This window comes from Elephantulus edwardii, unplaced genomic scaffold (genome assembly GCF_000299155.1).
Source record: "Elephantulus edwardii isolate Elephantulus edwardi_28Jun2011 unplaced genomic scaffold, EleEdw1.0 scaffold00211, whole genome shotgun sequence".
NCBI lineage: Eukaryota > Metazoa > Chordata > Mammalia > Macroscelidea > Macroscelididae > Elephantulus > Elephantulus edwardii.
This window is the reverse complement of record NW_006399961.1, coordinates 1,265,910-1,285,545: the sequence shown is the minus strand read 5'-3', so window position 1 is coordinate 1,285,545 and position 19,636 is coordinate 1,265,910. Positions and strand designations below refer to the sequence as shown.

Here is a 19,636-nt window from a genome sequence, read left to right as displayed (position 1 = left end):
GAGGCTAAATGAGTTCTGAGCCAGAATGGACTTCTGGGCACACAAATAACTTTAGCTGAGAAACATGGCATATAATGGATAATAGCCAGAAATCTGGAATCATTCTGCCTGAGCTCAGATCATAATCACATTCAGTTGTCCCTGGGAAAGGTAACAAACGTATTCTTTATCTATCAAACGTTAACAAGGCCAACTACACAAGGTTCTGTGGGATGAATTGACACAGTGACTACGGCAAATGGGGTCAGGCTGGCTTCAGCTAGGGCAAGGTTTAGTTAGAACTGTGGTTAGAAGGGCCGCTATGAGTTGTGATCGACCAGAAGGCACATAATCACATACAAGGTTCGGAGGTAAGCACGTTAACAGCCTCAACACCATCGTAGCTGACCGTCCAGTGGGTTTCCTGAGGCTATAAATCGTACTGGAGGAGATTGTCCGTCTGTCTCCCGCGGAGTTGGTGGTGGATTCGAACCTCTGCGCCACTCCCTAAGAACTAAGCCACCAGAACTCCCTAAACTAAAAGAATGTATTCAAAACAATGTCTGCCACATTGCATGACTTATAAATGCTGTGAAGAATGTCACGTAGTGTAACAAGTGTGTCCTTACACAAACACACACGTCAACTTGAATGTGTCCTTGAAAAGTTTTCACATGCACACACACACGTACGTCACACGCACGTCCTGGAGAAGTTGTCACATACACACGTCAACTTGAAATCTACGGCATTGCAGATGAGATAAAGATTGGTAGAATCATTCCTACAACTGACTCAGGTTCCAAGATTTCCTTTGCCTCCACGATCTACGCAGACTGCCGTGGGAGAAGGTTAGTCCCAGAAGTTCCTTTCCGTCTTCTCCAGCGCAGGACATCACCACGTGGTTTCCGCATTCCACGCTTTCCCCGCCCCTTTCCTACTCGGCGCCTGCGGATGACGTTAAAGGGCGCCGCCGGGTCGCCGGGTCGCGCCTGCGCTCTGGCGAGGCGGAAGCCCCGCGTGCCCTCGGCTTGCCAGGCCCCTTCTCTGAACGCTCGGCGCTGCGGTGACAGGGTCTCTCGGGTGCAGCGTGCCAGAGGTGATCACCATGAACCGCAGCCGCCAGGTGACATGCGTGTCCTGGGTCCGCTGCGGCGTGGCCAAAGAGACTCCAGACAAGGTGAGGCCTTGAAGCTTGGGGCATCTTCGAGCAGCTGGGCGCGGAGAACCGGACGCACGCGCGGGCTGTGGGCGGGTTGGCCGGGGTGAGGTGGATTTGGGGTCGAATCGTCGGGACAGTGGCTCCTTACAGCTCCGAGGGTGTGGATCGCTTTGCGCCTGCTCACCGCCCTCCAGCCCCACCTCCAGATTCACACGCACGTGGGCCTCGGGAACTGGGGTGCTGCGTGGTGTGGGACATCCCCCCAAAACCTTATTCACAACACCACAGCTTCTACCCTCCACCCCTAGTGCATTGAGACCCAAAGGGACGAAGCAGCACGTAAATGAATACTCATTTTCTACTTGGCGTGGACAGGATGAAAGCTGTAGTGGTGGCTACGGTTGTCCTGAGGCTAGAAGGTGAATTAGGAGTTGCTTTCGGTAATTCAAGTAAGACATTGATGGTGGGAGTGGAGATGGGAACAAAATGTGGCACAGGAAAGAAACATCTACAGGAGGTGGTGAGTCGCAAAGGTTACCATGATTTAAGTTCATTTAGTAGACATTGAAGTGCTTTTTACAGGCCAGGGTTGTTGAGGAGTCAGGATGCAAGAAGGACAGTAGACAGGTCCCTGGCTTCGTGTACATTTTTGTGTCAGAGGTATTCCATGTATTGCCAGGAGAAACAAGGTACTACCAGAGTGCTCCTTGAAAGTGAGGCTGGCAAAGCTCTGTCTCACATACTTTGGCAATGTTGTGCGTAGGCCCTGTATTTGGAAAAGCACCTTAATGCATGAAAATGTGGAGAATGAGAGGAAGACACCAAACAAGATGAGTTAATAGAGTGACTGTGAAACATGGACTCGAGCCAATGAGATCTGATGTTAACTTAATGTAGTCACTATGAGTCATAAGTGACTCAATAGTTCATTCTATGGTAGATAGACGTGGAGGTCCAGGGTTGAAGGTAGTTGACTAGGCCAATGATAACAAAGACGTGGTAGTGATTGTTATGTGCCATTGAGTTAAGTAAAACTCATAGTGACCCTGTGAACAGCAGATCTGAACCCTGGCCTCTCTTGTACCATCCTCATCATCTCTGACATCCTCCAGCCCATTGCTGCAGTCAGTGTGTCAGTCCATCTCACTGCCGGTCTTCCCTTCCTTGACTGACCACCCCACCCCCCAGCTTTCCAAGCAGTAGCTTCTGCTGGCAACATGCCCTAAGTATGTGAGACGAAGCTTCGCCATCCTTGCCTCCATGGAGCATTCTGGCTGCACTTTTTCAGTCTGTCATTCCTGTCAACTTGTGTCCAAGTGAATCACATTGCTATCACCTACCCTAGCTTATCCATTTTTCCCCCTTAAAAAAGATCATTTAAGTGATAAGAATCTGACTAACTTGGACATAGGCTCACAGGAATGAGAGAGAGTGGCACCAATAAGTGTAAATTCCACAAGGATGCAGTCTTATTAACCACTCTTTATCTGCTGTTTGATTCACAGTAGGCATTCAGTGCAGAGCTGTAGAATGTTGCTTTGTGCCTTCACGTCAGGACCAAATCAAAGGCTGTAAATTGCAGAGTTGTTGCAGACCAAGGGTAAAGTGCTTTTATAATTATTAATAATGAGACATACAGCCAAGAATGAGATAGAGCAGAGAGCATAACACAGGAGGCCAGCAGTTCTCGGCTGAAGACCCCAAGCCAAGCTTCTCTGTGTATTTATTGATAATCAGGGGAAACAAATCATAAACGGAATTCCTTGTAAATTAAGCCAAGCTCTTTCTATTGAAAACCTTCCCTTTGACTCAGGAGGGAGGGATTCACAAATGCAAGAATTTGGTATACCCTTAAGGATTGCCTTGATGCCTCAGGTGAACGCTAGCTCAGGATGTAACACTCCCTCTGTAGGGGGCCCCTAGCTGTCTCCTGTCTGCAGGGAACAACGAACAAACAAACAGCTCATTTTCTGTGATCTGCCACCCATACATAGGAGCGGAGGATACTGCCCATGGCGGGCTGGTAGGTTGGACAGTGTGCCTGTATGTATGTTGGGAACACAACTCCTTACTGCTAGGCCACCAGAGCTCCCATTTGTGGATAAGGCACAGAAAATTACTTCAGTGAAGATTGTTAAAGGAGGTAACAGTTAGGGACATACAGTCTTTCAACTACTTAAATAGTCATTTCCAAATGGATTTCTCTGTTGGAACCACTTGGGAATGTCACAGCATTCCAATGCCTGCATCCTATCCCAATATTGTGATCTAATTGATCCGAGGCATGGCCTCACATTTCTTAGAAGTCCAGTACACCATCTCTTGCACCACAGAGCCAAACTCAATTTCTTTCTTTTTTTCTTTTTTTTTTTTAACTAAAGATCCCTGGGTAATTATAATTCTTAGGCAAATTTGAGAACCACTTGAAGAACTTGAAACACTTTGGACTTACTCTGTGTTCTCAGAGAAGAAAACGGCTAATAACAGGAAAGGAATTAAGTGCTTTTTAAGTAAGCTGAGGAAATAGCCGTTTGTTTCTGGATCTGTCCAACAATGGACTGACTGTTCTCCCTCTGAAGGATCTGTGAGGATTTGCACTGCTAGCCCGGAGGTGGTGTCTGTCTGTCTGTCTGTCTGTCTGTCTGTCTGTCTGTCTGTCTGAATCCACTAGCTGCTCTGCGGGAGAAAGGTGGGGGCATTCTCCTCCCATGCGATTAACAGCTTCAGAAAACCCACTGGAAGATCAGGTGTGTGAGTTGGTTTCAACTTCACGGCAATGACATTTTTGAGAAATATCACACAGTTAAGTATTTCGCTGCTAGCTGAAAGGTTGGCAGTATGAACCCATCCCAAGGTGCCTCAGGAGACAGGCCTGCAGTCTGCTTCGGGGCGATCACAGCCTTGGAGACCCCATGTAGCAGCACTTAGTTCTGCTCTGCACTCAGGGTGTCACCGTGAATCAGAATTGACTCCTCAGTCACTAATAATGAGCGACCAAACAACAGAGACATTTTGTGTAAACCAGGAAATTTGTTTATTATTATAGTTGTTGTTAGGTGCTGTCTAGTCACTTGTGACTCATAGCAATCCTGTGTACAACAGCACTGAACCCTGCTTTATCCTGACGCAGCCTTATCGTCTCCGACACACCTACCCCCATTACCCCAGTCACTGAATCAGTCCATCTCTTAGAGGGTCCTCTCTGGCACTGTCCGTCCACCCTCCCAAGCATGATGTCCTTCTCCAAGGATTGGTCCCTCCTTGCAACATGTCCAAAGTATGTCAGACGACGCTTCACAATCCTTGCCTCCAAGGAGCAGCCTTGTTTCACACTCTCCAGGACAAACCTGTTTGTTGCCTAGCAGTCCATGGTATATACAATACTCTTCAATACCACAGCTCAAAGGCATCAATCTCCTTCTGTCATCCTTAGTCATTGTCCAGCTCTCTGATGCATAGTACGTAATTGCAGTGACTGTGGCCTGGATCAGGCACCTTGGTCTTCAGACTTACTTCGTTGTTCTTCAGTACTCTGGAGAGGTCCCTGACAGCAGACTTAACGTCAGTCATTACGTTTCTATGTAATTATTATGTTTCATTACATAATTAACCATTTCCTTTCTTTTGAATGAACCTGAGACACTGAACTTCATGCATAGGTATACAATGACATGTAGATTTCTATCTTCCAGAAACGTACAGGTTAGTAATAATTGGGTATTTTATTAAAGGGACTAGAATACTGACTAGGTGAGGGTTGTAAAGAATGTGATTTCATTTTTGAACTTGTTAGTGAAATGCTAACAGCAACTCCCAGGGAAGTCTTAATGGGCAATTGGGGAAAAAAACCCGTGGAATGTTGCACTGGAGGGAAAAATGTAATGAGTCCAGAGATGGTAAGTTTAATCTGAAAAGTGACAGCCCTTGCATGGGAGTGAATGCCTGATGAGTGAGCACTTGGCATTGAAGACAGGGAAAGAGCGAGGACGGATGCAGCGGTGGTTTGCTTGGGCACGCCCGCAGGGAGGATGGCGGGAAGTGGCCCCCGAGGAGTAGGAGGCTTGGAAAGAAGCCCAGCTAGCTTTCTGAGAAGACAGAACAGAAACACAGAGCCCTGGTGGCTCCCAGTTTAAAGTGTTTGGATGTGAACTGAATGGTGAGCAGTTCTACCCACCAGCTGAAGCCAGTTGCTTCTGTAAAGATTTGGAGCTTTGAAAATCCTGTGGGCAGTTCTTCTCTGTCCTGTATGAATCAGTCAGGATGATAGCCGTGGGCTTGATCTGTTTGGGTTTTTGTTTTTGTTTTCATTTTGAGAGAGGTAGAATAGAATGAGTATGTGGGAGGATGCTGATCTTTTAACAACTTTGGGTAAGAAGGGATTTTAACTGGAAAATTTAAACTCAGTGGCATTGAGTCGGTTGTGACTTGTAGCAACCCTCAGAAATCCTCCTTTGGAGCTGCTGGTGGATTCGAACTGCCATAGACTCTTACCTTTGGGTGAGCGCATGATTCTCTATGGACTAGAGCTCTCACTTAATTGGAAAGACCGGTGGAAGCTCCCTTTACCTTAAAATGAAGAGCTCTCGATATTTTCATTTTGTGCGCTAATGCTGTATTTGAAATTGTTTGCACACTTCTTTTTAATTCAAAGGTTTCTAATGCTTCCCCCCATAATTGTGCATGTTAATTAGTCATAATTTCACCCACAAAGGCAAAACCAGAGATGATCAACCCAGCTTTTCCTTTAGCAGGATAATGTCAGTACTCCTGCAGACCGAAGCACTGTAAATTGCAACCTGCTTTTCTGATGATTTTCTCAAATGCATTGAAGCCCATGAGAGGCAACACCCATCAGGACTGCCTTGTATATCCAGATCTCAGGGGGTTCTTGCTTTGACAGGGTATAGCCTACCACTTTTCTATCAGTTGCAGGGGAAAGTAATTTGAGTTTTCCTTTCAAGAAGACAAATATTCTCACCGCTGGACCAATTGGCAGCATCAGGATGGATGGTGAAGAGACTGAGATAGTTTACAGCTTTAGTTTGCTTGGCTCCACAGTCAACACTCTTGGCACCAGTAGCCAGGAACTTAAAAGACGTATTGCGATGGGAAAGTCTGCTATTAGGGACCTCTCCAAAGTACTGAAGAGCAATGGTGTCTCTCTGGAGACTAAGGTGTGTCTGATACAGGCCATGGTCTTCACAGTCACGTGTTCTGCATCAGAGAATTGGACAGTGACTAGGGAGGATAGACGGAGAATTAATGCCTTCGAGCTGTGGTGCTGGAGAAGAGTATTGAGGGTACTAAGAAGACAAACAGGTTCATCCTGATAGAGGGTTAAACTGGGCTGCTCCTTGGTGGCAAGGATTCTGAGGCTCCGTCTAACATACTTTGGACATGTTGTAAGGAGGGACAGGTCCTTGGAGAGGGACATCATGCTTGGGAGGGTGGAGGGACAGCGCAGGAGGGGAAGACCCTCTATGAGGTGGATTGATTCAGTGACTTGGGTAATCGGGATGGGTGTGTCAGAGGCAGTGTGATTGGCACAGGACAGAGCAGGGTTTAGGGCTGTTGTACATAGGGTCGCTATGAGTCGCAAGCGACTCGACGGCACATAACAACAACAACAGGTTTCTGCCTTGCTTTGTTTCTTCCAGCTTTGGAGGTTTTATCGTATGTTGCCATCTCAGTAAGTGTTTGATCTCTTATAGGTAGAGCTAAGCAAAGAAGAAGTGAAGCGGCTCATTGCTGAAGCAAAGGAGAAATTACTGTAAGTTTGAACATCCTGATGTCTTATATCCAGAATGCTGCATGTCTCTGGTGGTTCAGAGCCACCAGTGGCTTCTTGGGAATAGGACTAGTCTCCTCCATGGAGATTTAGAGCCTGCAGAACCTAAGGGAGGGTCACTGTGAATCACAGTTGGCCTGATTGCAGTGAGTGAGAGTGAATATAATTCCAGATCAAATGTGTATCTTAATAACACAGGGCTGTTGTTAGTGAGCCATGCCTTTGGATGATGCCCCCCCTTTTTAATTCCCACAGAGAAGAAGGCGGCAGTGATGAAGAGGAGAGGGGCGAGCCTTCAGAAGAGGGCATGCAGAGTGCACGCACCCAGGCCCGAGCCAGCGAGGCCCTGGAGGATGGCAACCCCGAGGACGACAGGACCCTGGATGACGATGAGCTGGCCGAGTATGACCTGGACAGATACGACGAAGACGGCGACCCGGGTCAGAATCCCTTTGTCTCTACTGGTTTTTCATCACGTGCACAGTGCATTACAGTCATGCTGTTTGTGGTCCACAGTTTTGCCCTGAGCCTCTGTTGTCACTTTAGACAAAAGGGAACTAGAAAAGAAAGCGGGGTGGGGGGGTGTAAAGAGAGCTGAGAAGATAATAAGCAGGACTCCCTTGTGTTTTGGGGGCAAGAAGTGAGTGTGTAAGAGGGGCTAACATGAAAACAAGCTCACCTTATTGTCAGGTGTGATGTTCACCCTAAATGTTGCAGTTTAAGAATTAGACAAAGTAGTGTTGAGCTTGACCTGATGTGTATGATGGGAACAGGAAGGAGCCTGAATGAAGACCTAAAATAGTAGAATTGTGGTTGGTTGGTTGGTTGGTCGGTTGGTCGGTCGGTCGGTCACTCGGTCTAAAGAGTAAGAGCTTCCAAGGGAGCTCTGGTGGCCTAGTGGCAGGAAGCTGCAGTGCAATCCCAGAGGTGTGCAGTTCAAATCCACCAGCTGCTCTGCTGGAGAAGGAGGGACAATCTCCTCCTGTACCAGTCAGATCCAATTTGACGGTACATGCACAAAAAATTTAAAGAAAAAAAAAAAAAAGAGGAAGAGCTTCCTTGATGCTCTTGTTCACCGTTAAGTCAGAACCAACCAACAGCTGGTCCTCCAGTGGGTTTTCAGAGGCAGTAAATCATGGGACAAGATTGCCTATCTTTCTCTCAGAGAGCACATCGTGGATTCAAACCATGGGCTTTCATGTTGGCAGCACAGCTCCTTGCCACTGGGCCACCAGAGCTCCCTGTCTATGTTTGGCTGAAGGTTGAGCCACAGGAATAAGTTTTGTACCAGGTTCTTAGGATCCCTAAGAGCTGTCAGTCTCTCAGATGAGTTATCCTGGCCGTTTTCAGTTTTTAGTTTTGTTCTACATTCCCCCCACCCCTCCCCACCAGGATCATGAAGTGGTTCTGTGGCTCAGGGGCAGAGATGTTGAGATTGACGTGGCCCATTAGTCTTTCGGACTTATTCTTTCTGTGTATCTTTGTTTTTCTTCCCTGCCTTTTGTCCCAGGTGGGGAGAGAGCAGTGGTTGCACCTCTGTAGCATTTTTTAATAGTAATTTGAAAGAACAAGCTAGGAAATCAGGAGTTCTAGTGTTTTCTGGCAGGGAATTTTGCAGTTTGATTTCATTCTTTTATTGTTGTTGTTGTTGTTAATGTGCCACTGAGTCACTTACAACTCATAGCGACCCTTTGTATAAGACCTCTAAACACCATTCTATCCTGTGCCAACTGAGCCATCTCAAACGCATTAATTCCTACCACTCCACTCACAGAATCTGCCAACATGATGTCCCTCTCCAAGGACCACTCCCTCCTTGCAACATGCCCAAAGTATGTCAGATGAAGCTTCAGAATCCTTGACTTCAAGGAGCATTCTGGCTTCACCATCTCCAGGACAAACCTGTTTGTTCTCCTAGCAGTCCATGGTATATTCAACACTCTTCTCCAGCACCACAGCTCAAAGGCATCAATTCTTTTTCTATCATCCCTATTCACTGTCCAACTCTCTGATGCATAGCATGTAATTGCGAAGACTAGAGCCCAGATCAGGCGCACCTTAGTCTCCAGTCTGACGTCCTTGCTCTTCAGTACTCTTGAAAGGTCCCTCACAGCTGCCTTTCCCAGTGCAATTCGTCTCTTGATTTCCTGGCTGTTGTTACCAAGAGTGTTGACTGTAAAGCCAAGCAAACTAAAACTGTTAACTCCCTCAATCTCTTTTATTTAGAGTAGTTGTGAATTCCAAGAATATCAGCTTGTACAAGCCTGTTTTTTTTTGTTGTTGTTGTTGTTGTTGTTTTCCAATTTCCTTTTCCACCCTTGAGTGATCTCAGCATAGCTTTAAAGGAGACAGATCTAAATATGTTGTTGTTATATGCCATCACATCACTTGGGACTTACAGCAATCCCTGAAACCTGCTCTATCCTGTGCCAGTCTTACTGTCTCGGACACACCTACCCCCATACCGCAGTCACTGAATCAATCCATCTCATCGAGGGTCTTCCTCTCCTCTGCTGTCCCTCCACCCTTCCAAGCGTGACGTTCCTCTCCAATGACTGGTCATTCCTTGCTACGTGCCCAAAGTATGTCACACGGAGCCTCCAAGGAGCAGCCTGCTTTCACCCTCTCCAGAACCTGTTCTCTTAGCAATCCATGGTATATTCAATACTCTTCTCCAGCACTACAGCTCAAAGGCATCAATTCTCTTTCTATCATCCCTAGTCATTGTCTAGCTTTCTAACGCATAGCAAGTAATTGCGAAGACTGCAGCCTGGCAATCTAAATATAAATATTATATTGTATTGGAAATAACGTTTTTGTCCAAATGACTGTTGTATTCACGTTCGTTTATGAATTCTTCCTGTAGATGCTGAGACCCTCGGTGAATCTCTCTTGGGTCTGACAGTCTATGGAAGTAACGATCAGGATCCGTATGTGACTCTGAAAGACACGGTAACTATTTACATGGCTTTTCTGATTGTGCTCTTAAATGCTTGATAAGTATTTAAACACAGAGATCTTTCTCCACCTCTTTACTGGTGGTGAAATGACCGATCTCACTCTGTGGAATCTTTTTTAGTAAAACTATCTTTGCTTTCCCCTCAGGAAAAAAAAGTTGACGATACAACTGTCATATCATCCAGGTCTTTTTGTAGCACACACCCAAAAGACTTGAAAGCAAGGACTGAATCAGAAACCTGCATAGCCATGTTGATTACATCACTATTCATAATAACCAGAACATAGAAACAACCCCTTGTTGTTTAACCATCGACATGGCTATGCAAAGTGTAGTATCTATGTAACAATGGAACATAATTCAAACATAAATCAAATTTAGGTGTATGATAATCATGGGTGAACTTTCAAAACTTTATACTGCATGAAATAAATTATACACAAAAGGACAAATATTAGAGGAGCTCACATATGTGGTGTATCTAGGATAGCCAAATGCAGAGAGACAAAGGCCACATTACAGGATCTGTGCCTCACCAGTGACTTCTTTCCTCTGTAATCAGGAGCAATATGAACGCGACGATTTTTTGATTAAACCCAGCGATAATCTCATAGTTTGTGGTCGAGCTGAACAGGACCAGTGCAATTTAGAAGTGCATGGTAAGCCACATATGTTGCCTCCCACAGGGTTCTCTCTCCAAGTAATATTAAAATAATGACCATAATAGTTACTGTTATGAGATTACATCCTTTTGAATAAGTGTCAAGCCCCGTAGAATCGCATTTAAGTTGGTAAATAACGTCGTTAAATCCTACCTAGCCTACAGGTTCCCTGGTTAGTGTGACTGGTTGTGGAATCTACTGTGTTATGAGATGCCTGACTTTGTTACTGGAAATAGGGAGCTCAGGGTGACCCTTTACAACAGACTAGAACTGCCCCGTAGTGTCTTCCATGTGGTAAGACGCTGCACTGCGATCCTGAAGGCACACAGAATCTACCAGCTGCTTCATGGAAGAAGGATGCGCAGTCTTCTCCCATGCGATGAACTGCCTCTGAAAACCCGCTGGCAGGTCGGTTCCGACTTCGGTACGCAACAACTGTCAGTGCAGAAGCGGGTCACCAGGGTTTGTTTCTTACACAGCTGCTGGGAGGTTTGAATCACCACCCTTTAGATTAACAGCTGTTCCCTTAACCATTGTAACCTCCAGGGCTCCTCTGGAGGCCTAATAGAAGGTTTGAGTTTTTTTATTTAAACATTTCTGACAGTTTTTTAGTTGTTTCCTTACTATAAAACTTGGTATTAAGATTATATATAAAAATGCAAAAAAAGTTAGAGTCCCACAACTGACAGTAATGATCGCCACCCTGACTTTTTACTCCCAGTCGTTTTTTCATGGTTAAGATTACACAGAGCAGACAGATTTTCATGGTGTTTTTTTCACAGAGTTGTTTCAGGTATTTCCCCCTTTTAGGACATATTTGTGTTCTCAGTTATTCAATGTGGTGGTGGTTGTGTGCCATCAAGTCGGAACCGACTCATAGCTGACCCTCCAGGAGGTTTTCAGAGGCTCTCCCTCTCACGGGAGAAGATTGCCCGTCCTACTATAAAGTAGCTGGTGGATTTGAACCTTTGCAGGCCTTTGGGATTGCAGTGCAGCTTCTTACAACTAGGCTATCAGAGTTCGCTACCCAGCATAGAGGCTCCCCTTCTCCCCCCAGACCAGCACCTCTTTCCTGCTCTGCCAGGTGGCAGCCCAAGGGCCAGGTGTGTGTTTACCAGTAATCTGAAGTCAACACTGATCTTTGTTTTTAAACCAGCTTTTTCATCCTTCACTAATTTAGCAAATACGAATTGAATGCCTTGCTTCATTTTGTTATTATAGAAAATCTGTTCTTTTTTCATATAGTGATAGTAGCCTTCAGGTTATATGGAAAACTCTGCCTCTGGCTTCTTCCCTTTGCCTTTTCCTCTGTGCATTTATCCTCTTAGGGGTCCACCAGGCAGGCCCCCCACAACCTCTAGTTCCCAGCAGTCTTCTGATCATCTGACTTGCAGGGCTGACAAATGAAGACATTACCAGGCTGAAAAGACCCTGTGTCATGGGAAACCCAGTTGCCTAGTGTGGATGTTAAAATCTTTTGGTCAGTGGTGGTTGACATCCTCTCAATGACTTTATTGCTGGTTCTGTTTAGTAGTTTAGATTTCTAGAACTTCAGAATCCTTATGGCTTACCTGTAAGAAACCTATGCTTTAGGCCATTTTTATCCCAAGAGCCATTGTGACCTAGTTATAAAATCTTAGAAAGGCTTTAAATAGTAATTAATTCATTGTGGGGCTTTTATGTCTTGTTACCATGTTGGTGACCTTTTTTCCCAAAGACACATTCTAACTTCAAAAGCTAAAACCCCATTGGTGTACATTTTTCTTACATTCTCATCTAAGAACGTATTATGTTCATTCCTTAAAATTCACTGAGGATTAAAAAGGAGTTTAGAAAGAAATGAAAGATTGTATTTTTACTTCCTTCTGAGCTGGGCTATCATAGCTATACTTTATTACTTAAATTGGAGAGGATCTATAAATTATCCCGCATATCTGTGTTCAAGAAGAATTTCAAAATGACCTGCCAAAGCTCATCTAATGGGTAAAGGAGATTAAGTTTAGAAACATCATCCCGTTATTCTGTAACATGTAAGCTGAGTACGTTGAACCTGGTGGGTATTTTCCAGGACAGCACGCGAATAATCATTCTGAACATGCTTTCCTGCTGGACGGTGACGGGGAGAATGTTCCAGAGAGCTCTTTACCTCGGGATCTGTCCCTGAAGCAGAGACCTGAGCATTTCAAACAAAAATGCTTACTATCCGCTTCTTTCTTAACGAAAATCACACAGAAAGGAGAATCTCAATTATTGGAGCACTGCCACTTTCAAAGGCTATTTTTTAAGCCATGGACTTGAAACATTTTTGTTCCTTAAAGTTATGGTAAAAAGCTAATTCTGTTAGTTGCCACAGCCCAAAAGGATGTCTAAATAGCAAAGGAAAGTAGATTTTGACCAGCGTTTGGATTTCTGCGTAGGAATTACTTTTATCTGGGACTGATTTTGTTGTTACTGTTGTTGACTTAAAATCAGCTAGATCTTTAGCAGATAAAATAATACTGAATCGCTCCTTTTGAGAGTTTGGTTTTTCCTGTTGGGTGAACTAGCGAGCAGGACTGTTAACTGGGGGACATGTGGGTGGAGTATCAGGCAGACACTGCTTGGTTGTTAGTGTTCACAGTCCCCTTAAGGTGCACCAGGTGATGTTCACATGCAGAGAGCTCGCAGTAAAAAAAGTCTGACCCCTCTTTTTAATGTCATCAGATAGGTCTCAGTGTGCACATTTTGGTCCTTCAGTTTAATAGGGTAAGTCTGTTCTTTTGAGTGAGATGTGATTTCTCACTTTTCTTACTCTGCTACAATAAAGTCTTTTTCTCCTCTTTTCAGTTTACAATCAGGAAGAAGACTCCTTTTATGTGCACCATGATATACTCCTGTCTGCATATCCCCTGAGTGTGGAGTGGCTCAACTTTGATCCTAGCCCAGATGATTCCACTGGTAACTGGAGAATTTAAGATTGTATCTTTCCACATCCCATGAGTTACATGATATGAATGAATGAATGTTTTCAGAATTGTTCGTGATATCTTATGAGATTAAGGTTAGATTGATCTTAAAACCCAGTCACTGAACTGCTTTGGGCGTGTGTATCTTCAGTCTTTGGACTGGGCAGGGGGTCGCTGCTCCGCTGTGAGCTGGAGGAGAGGGCCTGAAAGCCTGGTGGCTGCAGAGCTGAGTGAGAGTCCCATGATAACCCAGGACAGAATGGCACGACTAACTGGAGTGGCTTAGCCCTTCTGGAAACTTCAGAAAGCAAGCATGAAGACACTTACCATGTAACAGGAATAAGGCAAATTAGAGAATGATATTCCTGTGTCTTAGTTAATTGCCCTGTCAGGACTTCTTCCTGATTAAAGCAAACACTGGTGATACTAACATTTACTTCTTGTTTGCAAAGCATATTTGCATTTATTTACTGTTTGGTCACAACAACGGGCCCATGAAGGCAGGAAGATGAGATTTATTCTCTGACGGAACTGAAGACACTGGAGCCAAGAGACTGAGCATTCGGCTTGTGGTCCAAGGACCAGCAGGGTAGCACTGACATCACATCTGAGCACTGATTATTACTGGGTGCTGGCAAGTAGCAACCCAGGGTGACAGGAGAGGTGTCTGTGATCTAAAGAGCAATTGCCAGGTGTTTTCTCCCACAGGCCACTGATGGGTTTAAGCTGCTGACCTTTTGCTTGGCAGCCAGTGCTTAATTGTTGGATTTCGGGACCGACTAGTGCCTGACCATCCAGCGGGTTTTCAGAGGCAATAAATCGAATGGGAAGAGATTACCCATCTTCCTCCCACAGAGCAGCTGGCAGATTCCAAATACATGCCTTTGGGATTGTTGGTTTTTGGAATTGTTTGAGTAGTATCTGAAATTTAACAGTGTTCAGGGTGATTCATATGCATATGAACATTCGAGAAGCTCTCCTCTATGCTAACAAAATATGTAGACATCTAGGGTCAGAGAACAAGAAGAGAAGAATTCGCTTGGCTTTTCTCAGGCTAAAAGCCTCAAGTTGGCAATACTGAGAGATGCTATGGGCACAATCTTGAATGACCCAAGAAGCCTCAAAAGAAGATGGACGGAGTACACAGAATCGATGTACCAAGAAGAATTGGTCGGCCCTGAAAGATTTCCGGAAGTACCATATGAACAAGAGCCAGTAATAATGAAGGATGAAGTTCAAGCTGCACTGAAAGGCATTACCAAAAATAAGGCTTCAGTAATTGATGGGAAATTACTTGACGTGTTTCAGCTAACAGATGCAGCCCTGGATGTGTTCACCAGTTTATGCCAGGAAATTGGGAGGACAGCTGCCTGGCCAGCTGACTGGAAGAGATCCATATTTGTCCTAATTCCCGAGAAAGATGACCCAACAGAATATGGAAATTTTCTAACTATGTCATTAATATCTCACGCAAGCAAAATATTGTTGAAGAGCATTCAGAAATGGCTAGAACGGTACATTGACAGGGAACTACGAGAAGTTCAGGCTGGTTTTAGAAGAGGTCGCAGCACCAGGGATATCTTTGCTGATTTCTATAGATGCTGGCTGAAAGCAAAGACTACCAGAAGAATATCTGTGTTTTATTGACTATGCAAAGGCATTGGACTGTGTAGAGCATAACAAATTATGGCTCACATTGAGAAGAATGGGAATCCCAGAGCACTTAATTATGCTCATATGGAATACCTAGACCAAGCAGCTGTTGTCTGAACAGAGCAGGGGAACACTGCATGGTTTAAAATCAGGGGAGGGAGCAGGACCTCCATGGGCTCATCAGTGCAGCTGCCTTCTTTATCTCCTCGCCAGTGTGAAACCCAGGACTGGACCAAGCAGAATTGAACCAACCCAGTCCTATTTGGTGAAAACAGTGGCAGAAGTTATGAAGGGAAGTATAAACATTGCTCTTTGATGTGGATGAATGTTCAGTGGGAACAATAAAATTGGCCTGAGCAGACTCCTTCCTTATTAGGGAAGACAACATGGAAGCCAGATCTTGGATGTAGGAAACTCATTTGGTGATCAAACTAATCATTTAGTTAATAGATTTAGGAATATTCCAGAAGAAAATGATGATGCTGGTGCAGTATATATTGAGGAAACTCATTTGGTGATCAAACTAATCATTTAGTTAATAGATTTAGGAATATTCCAGAAGAAAATGATGATGCTGGTGCAGTATATATTGAATTTTAAAGCCTTTAGCTCCTGTGCCAGCAGTAGTTAATCAGAGAAATATATTTACATCATCAAAAAGGGAAACACTGCAAGGACCAGTTGTATAATACTTCCTCCTTCAAAAGATCTGACTTCTCAGAACATAAATAAATATAAGTGAGACAGTTCCCATTGATAATGAAGAGGATATAGAAACAGATTATAAGCAAAAGAAAAAAAAATCTTCCCATTTTCTTGAAAGAGGACTTCCTGGAATTAAAAATGCCAAAGATTTGGATTTCTCTGCTTCCAGTCTTTCAAGAAGTAAGACCAAGATTGTTGTTGTTGTAGTTGTTGTTAGGTGCCAAGTCGTAGATGACTCATAGCGACCCTATGAATGAAAGACCTGAGCGCTGTTCTTAGAGTTTCTGGAGGCAAGCTCTTTCAGAAGTGGATGCCACTCCTGCTTCCAAGCTTGTTTTAATTGGGAAAATCCACCAAACACTGTCCACCATGGGTAACCATTATCACATTTGGCACATCAGTATCACAGTGTTTAGCATCACAGCAACCACGAGTTACCTCTGTACAGCAATGCACAGACCAAAATTAGGACTTTTTAGTCCCGGTAGAATGAATGTGACAGGAGATATGATTAGCAGTGGCCTTACTTCGCAAGATTTTCCAGCTAAAATCACCTGTGCAAATGACAGCATTCCTTTACAGAAGGGGCAGACAGCTTACCAACAAAAAGGATCAGCTCACCTGTTTTATGCTACCACCTCCCTTTCCTCCTTCCCTCATAAGCTCCAAAGAAATGCAGTGCACTGCGTTTTAAAAAAAAAAAGTTTACTTACATAGAAGGCGAGTGGGGTTGGTCAAGTGAATTCTAGCAAATCTTTCCAAGAATTTTGTAGTGCATCTTCATTGTCTCCCTATGAAGACAAACAAAATCTTAGAAAAAGAGTTCTGAATAAATCTAGGTGTACAGTCTGTAATAAACAGAAGTCTGAAAAAGAAATAAAGTCAGGAAGGGTGTGCATCAGGGTTGTATCCTCTCCATATCTTCAATCTGTATGCTGAGCAAATAATTGATGAAGCTGGACTCGCTGAAGAATGTGGCATCCCATCAACATCCTGTGTTATGCAGACGACACAGTTTTGTTTGCTGAAATTGAGGATGCTATGAAATGCTTGGTGCAGATGATCAAAGACTACAGCATTCGGTATGGATTACATCTCAGCTTCAAGAAAAAGATCCTTACCACAGGATCAGCAGTCACCATTATGATAGATGGAGAAAGGATGGAAGCTGTCAATAATTTCATTTTACTTGGATCAACAATCAGCTCCCTTGGTAGCAGCAGTCAAGAAATCAGGAGATGTATTGCATTGGGCAAGTCTGCCGTCAGGGACTTCTCCAGAATGCTGAAGAGCAATGATGTCAGTTTGAAGGCTAAGGTGCACCTGATTCAAGCTATGGTCTTTTCAGTCACCTACTGTGCATCCCTCGGACAGAAGGATGACAGAAGAATTGATGTCTTTGAACTCTAGTGCTGGAGAGTAGTACTGAATGGACTGCTACAAAAAACAAACAGTATGTCTTGCAGAGGGTGCAGCCAGGTGGTGAAGCTTCATCTTTCATACTTGGACATGTAGATAAGCTAGGTGAGGCTCTTCTTGGAAAGGGACGTCACGCTTGGAAAGATGGAGGGTCAGTGAAGGAGAGGAAGACCTCCAACAAGATGGATTGGCACGGTGGCTTCAGCCTTGGGCTCGAGGTTACTGGAGATGGTGAGGACGGCCCAGGATAGGGCAGGGTTCGGGTCGGTTCTTCATGGGGTCGCTGTGTGACATATCTGACTTGAAGGCACCTAGCAACACTGTAAGCTATTACCCATCTGTTCTACACTGGAGTGTATTTGATTAGAAGTCATGTCCGTCTTTTGTCTTACTCATCAGTGCATCACTTCTTCCTGCAGGAAACTATATTGCCGTGGGAAACATGACCCCCGTTATTGAAGTGTGGGACCTTGATATAGTGGACTCTTTAGAACCAGTCTTCACACTCGGGAGTAAGCTATCAAAAAAGAAGAAAAAGAAAGGAAAGAAGGTAAATAATATAATAGATAATCTAAGCTCTAATACAAGTAAATAAATAGATTTTTTTTTTTAATAAGTAGGTATTTAGGCTCTGATGCAGCAGCCGTTGTGAGGATGAAATATAATTTTTTAAATCTTTGTACTTTAAATTTTAAGTATATTTGTGTTAATAATTCCTGTAGCTTTTTCAGTGGAGGGATAAGGAAATAGTATTTATAGAGTTAAACTACTATAGTTTCTTCTCTGTGAGGTGTAGATACCTTAGAAATCTAAACTCCCAGGGAGAAGGCATTTCTTTCTTGTGTCAGTTGCGTGGTATAAGATGAGAGAATGTGAATGCAAAAGAAAATAATGACAGACAATTGTTACAGGGTTCCTCAGCAGAAGCCCATACCGATGCTGTCCTTGACCTGTCTTGGAATAAACTCATCAGGTAAAAAGTAGCATTTGAAGGACTATAGAAGAAGGGAACCGTCGTAAGTTGACCTCATGCCTGCATCTCTCTCTGCATCCTATCTCAGGCCTGCGTCCATCGCTGGCCATGGTATACGCACTGCCTGAAGGGAGGAGCTGTGCTCCCATCTTTCTACCTCCCAGAGGAGATGCTTCATTTTTGCATAATAGCCAGTTTTCACATGATCTAATTTTTGGCCCAAGCATATCAGAGATTATGAGGATGGCACAGGATAGGCCCAGGTTCCAGTCTCTCATTCATAGAGTCACTTCAGTCACGCATAACTGACTCGATGGTACCCCAGGACAACCATGTTAAATGGGGAGAGCTATTGATCTGGGCTGTGGCGTTTTCCTCCATGGCAGTGCGTTTGAATGTGAACCATGTCAGACGTGAGGAGAGGGCTTGTCATTATAGCATTGATAGTTTAAACGGCTAAGGTAGAGAAGGTGAGCACGCGGTGGGGGACGGCTTGAGCGTACAGAGGAACAAGCTAGATTACGGGCGGCCTGCTTTCTTCACGCTTTGATCCTGTTGGACACCTGGGAATTATAAGCACTTTAGCAGAATCTCAGTGATAACTAACCACAGATATCTTATTTGTGCTCAGACTTATAGTTATTTGGGGAAATGAATCCAGGAAAGCTCCGTAGATTAGTGTTACCTAACCCTGGCTGCAAATCGGAAACTTCTCACTAAGCCTTTTTAAAGTGCAAACACGGGCCTCCCATCACACAGGATTGATTTCTGTGACCCACGAGTAGTTACCCAAGGATCTAATGGTCATGGTGGGTGGTTTTATTTAAAGCTTTCCCAGCAGATATGATGCTGCCAGTCATTTGGAGCCATTGAAAATACTACTGCTTGGACCAGGCTCCCCTTAGGGTTTAAACCGACATCCTTGCCTTTTAGTCCTTTAAAGAGGTCCCTGATGGCAGATTTGCAACACATCTTTGGATTTCTTTACTGTTGCCTCTGTGGGTGTTGATTGTGGATACAAGTGAAAGGAAGTCATTGATAATTGCAGTCTCTTGTCTGTCTCTCATGTTCTTACTTGTTATCAGTCTAGTTTTGAGGATTTTTGTTTTCTTCTTGTTGAGATGTAACCCATTCTGTAAGCTTCATCTTTGAGTTTCTTAAGTAAGTGCTTCAAGTCGTCTTGGTTTCATTGAGCGAGTTTGTGTTGTCCACATTATCACAGGTTCTTAATGAGTCTTCCTCCAATCCTGAGGGTACATTCTTCTTTAAGAAGATCCAGGTTCAGGGGAGCTCTGGTGGCCTAGTGGCAAGGAACTGCAACTACAGTCCCAGAGGCACACGGTTCAAACCCACCAGATGCTCTGCCGGGGAAGGAGGGACAATCTCCTCCT

General features: G+C 44.3%; 1 protein-coding gene across 1 annotated transcript in view; it reads left to right on the top strand.

Moving 5' to 3' along the window:
- The first annotated feature begins 1,072 nt into the window (after window positions 1–1,072).
- The window catches only part of PWP1 (PWP1 homolog (S. cerevisiae)), a 26,405-nt gene continuing 7,841 nt past the window's right edge, over window positions 1,073–19,636 (top strand). Inside the window, exons 1-8 of the mRNA XM_006897534.1 lie at window positions 1,073–1,159; window positions 6,853–6,911; window positions 7,185–7,369; window positions 9,796–9,881; window positions 10,451–10,547; window positions 13,377–13,487; window positions 17,692–17,822; window positions 18,184–18,245. Of these exons, the coding sequence (XP_006897596.1) occupies window positions 1,088–1,159; window positions 6,853–6,911; window positions 7,185–7,369; window positions 9,796–9,881; window positions 10,451–10,547; window positions 13,377–13,487; window positions 17,692–17,822; window positions 18,184–18,245 (803 nt within the window). The 5' untranslated portion in view covers window positions 1,073–1,087. The remainder of the gene's footprint in view (window positions 1,160–6,852; window positions 6,912–7,184; window positions 7,370–9,795; window positions 9,882–10,450; window positions 10,548–13,376; window positions 13,488–17,691; window positions 17,823–18,183; window positions 18,246–19,636) is intronic.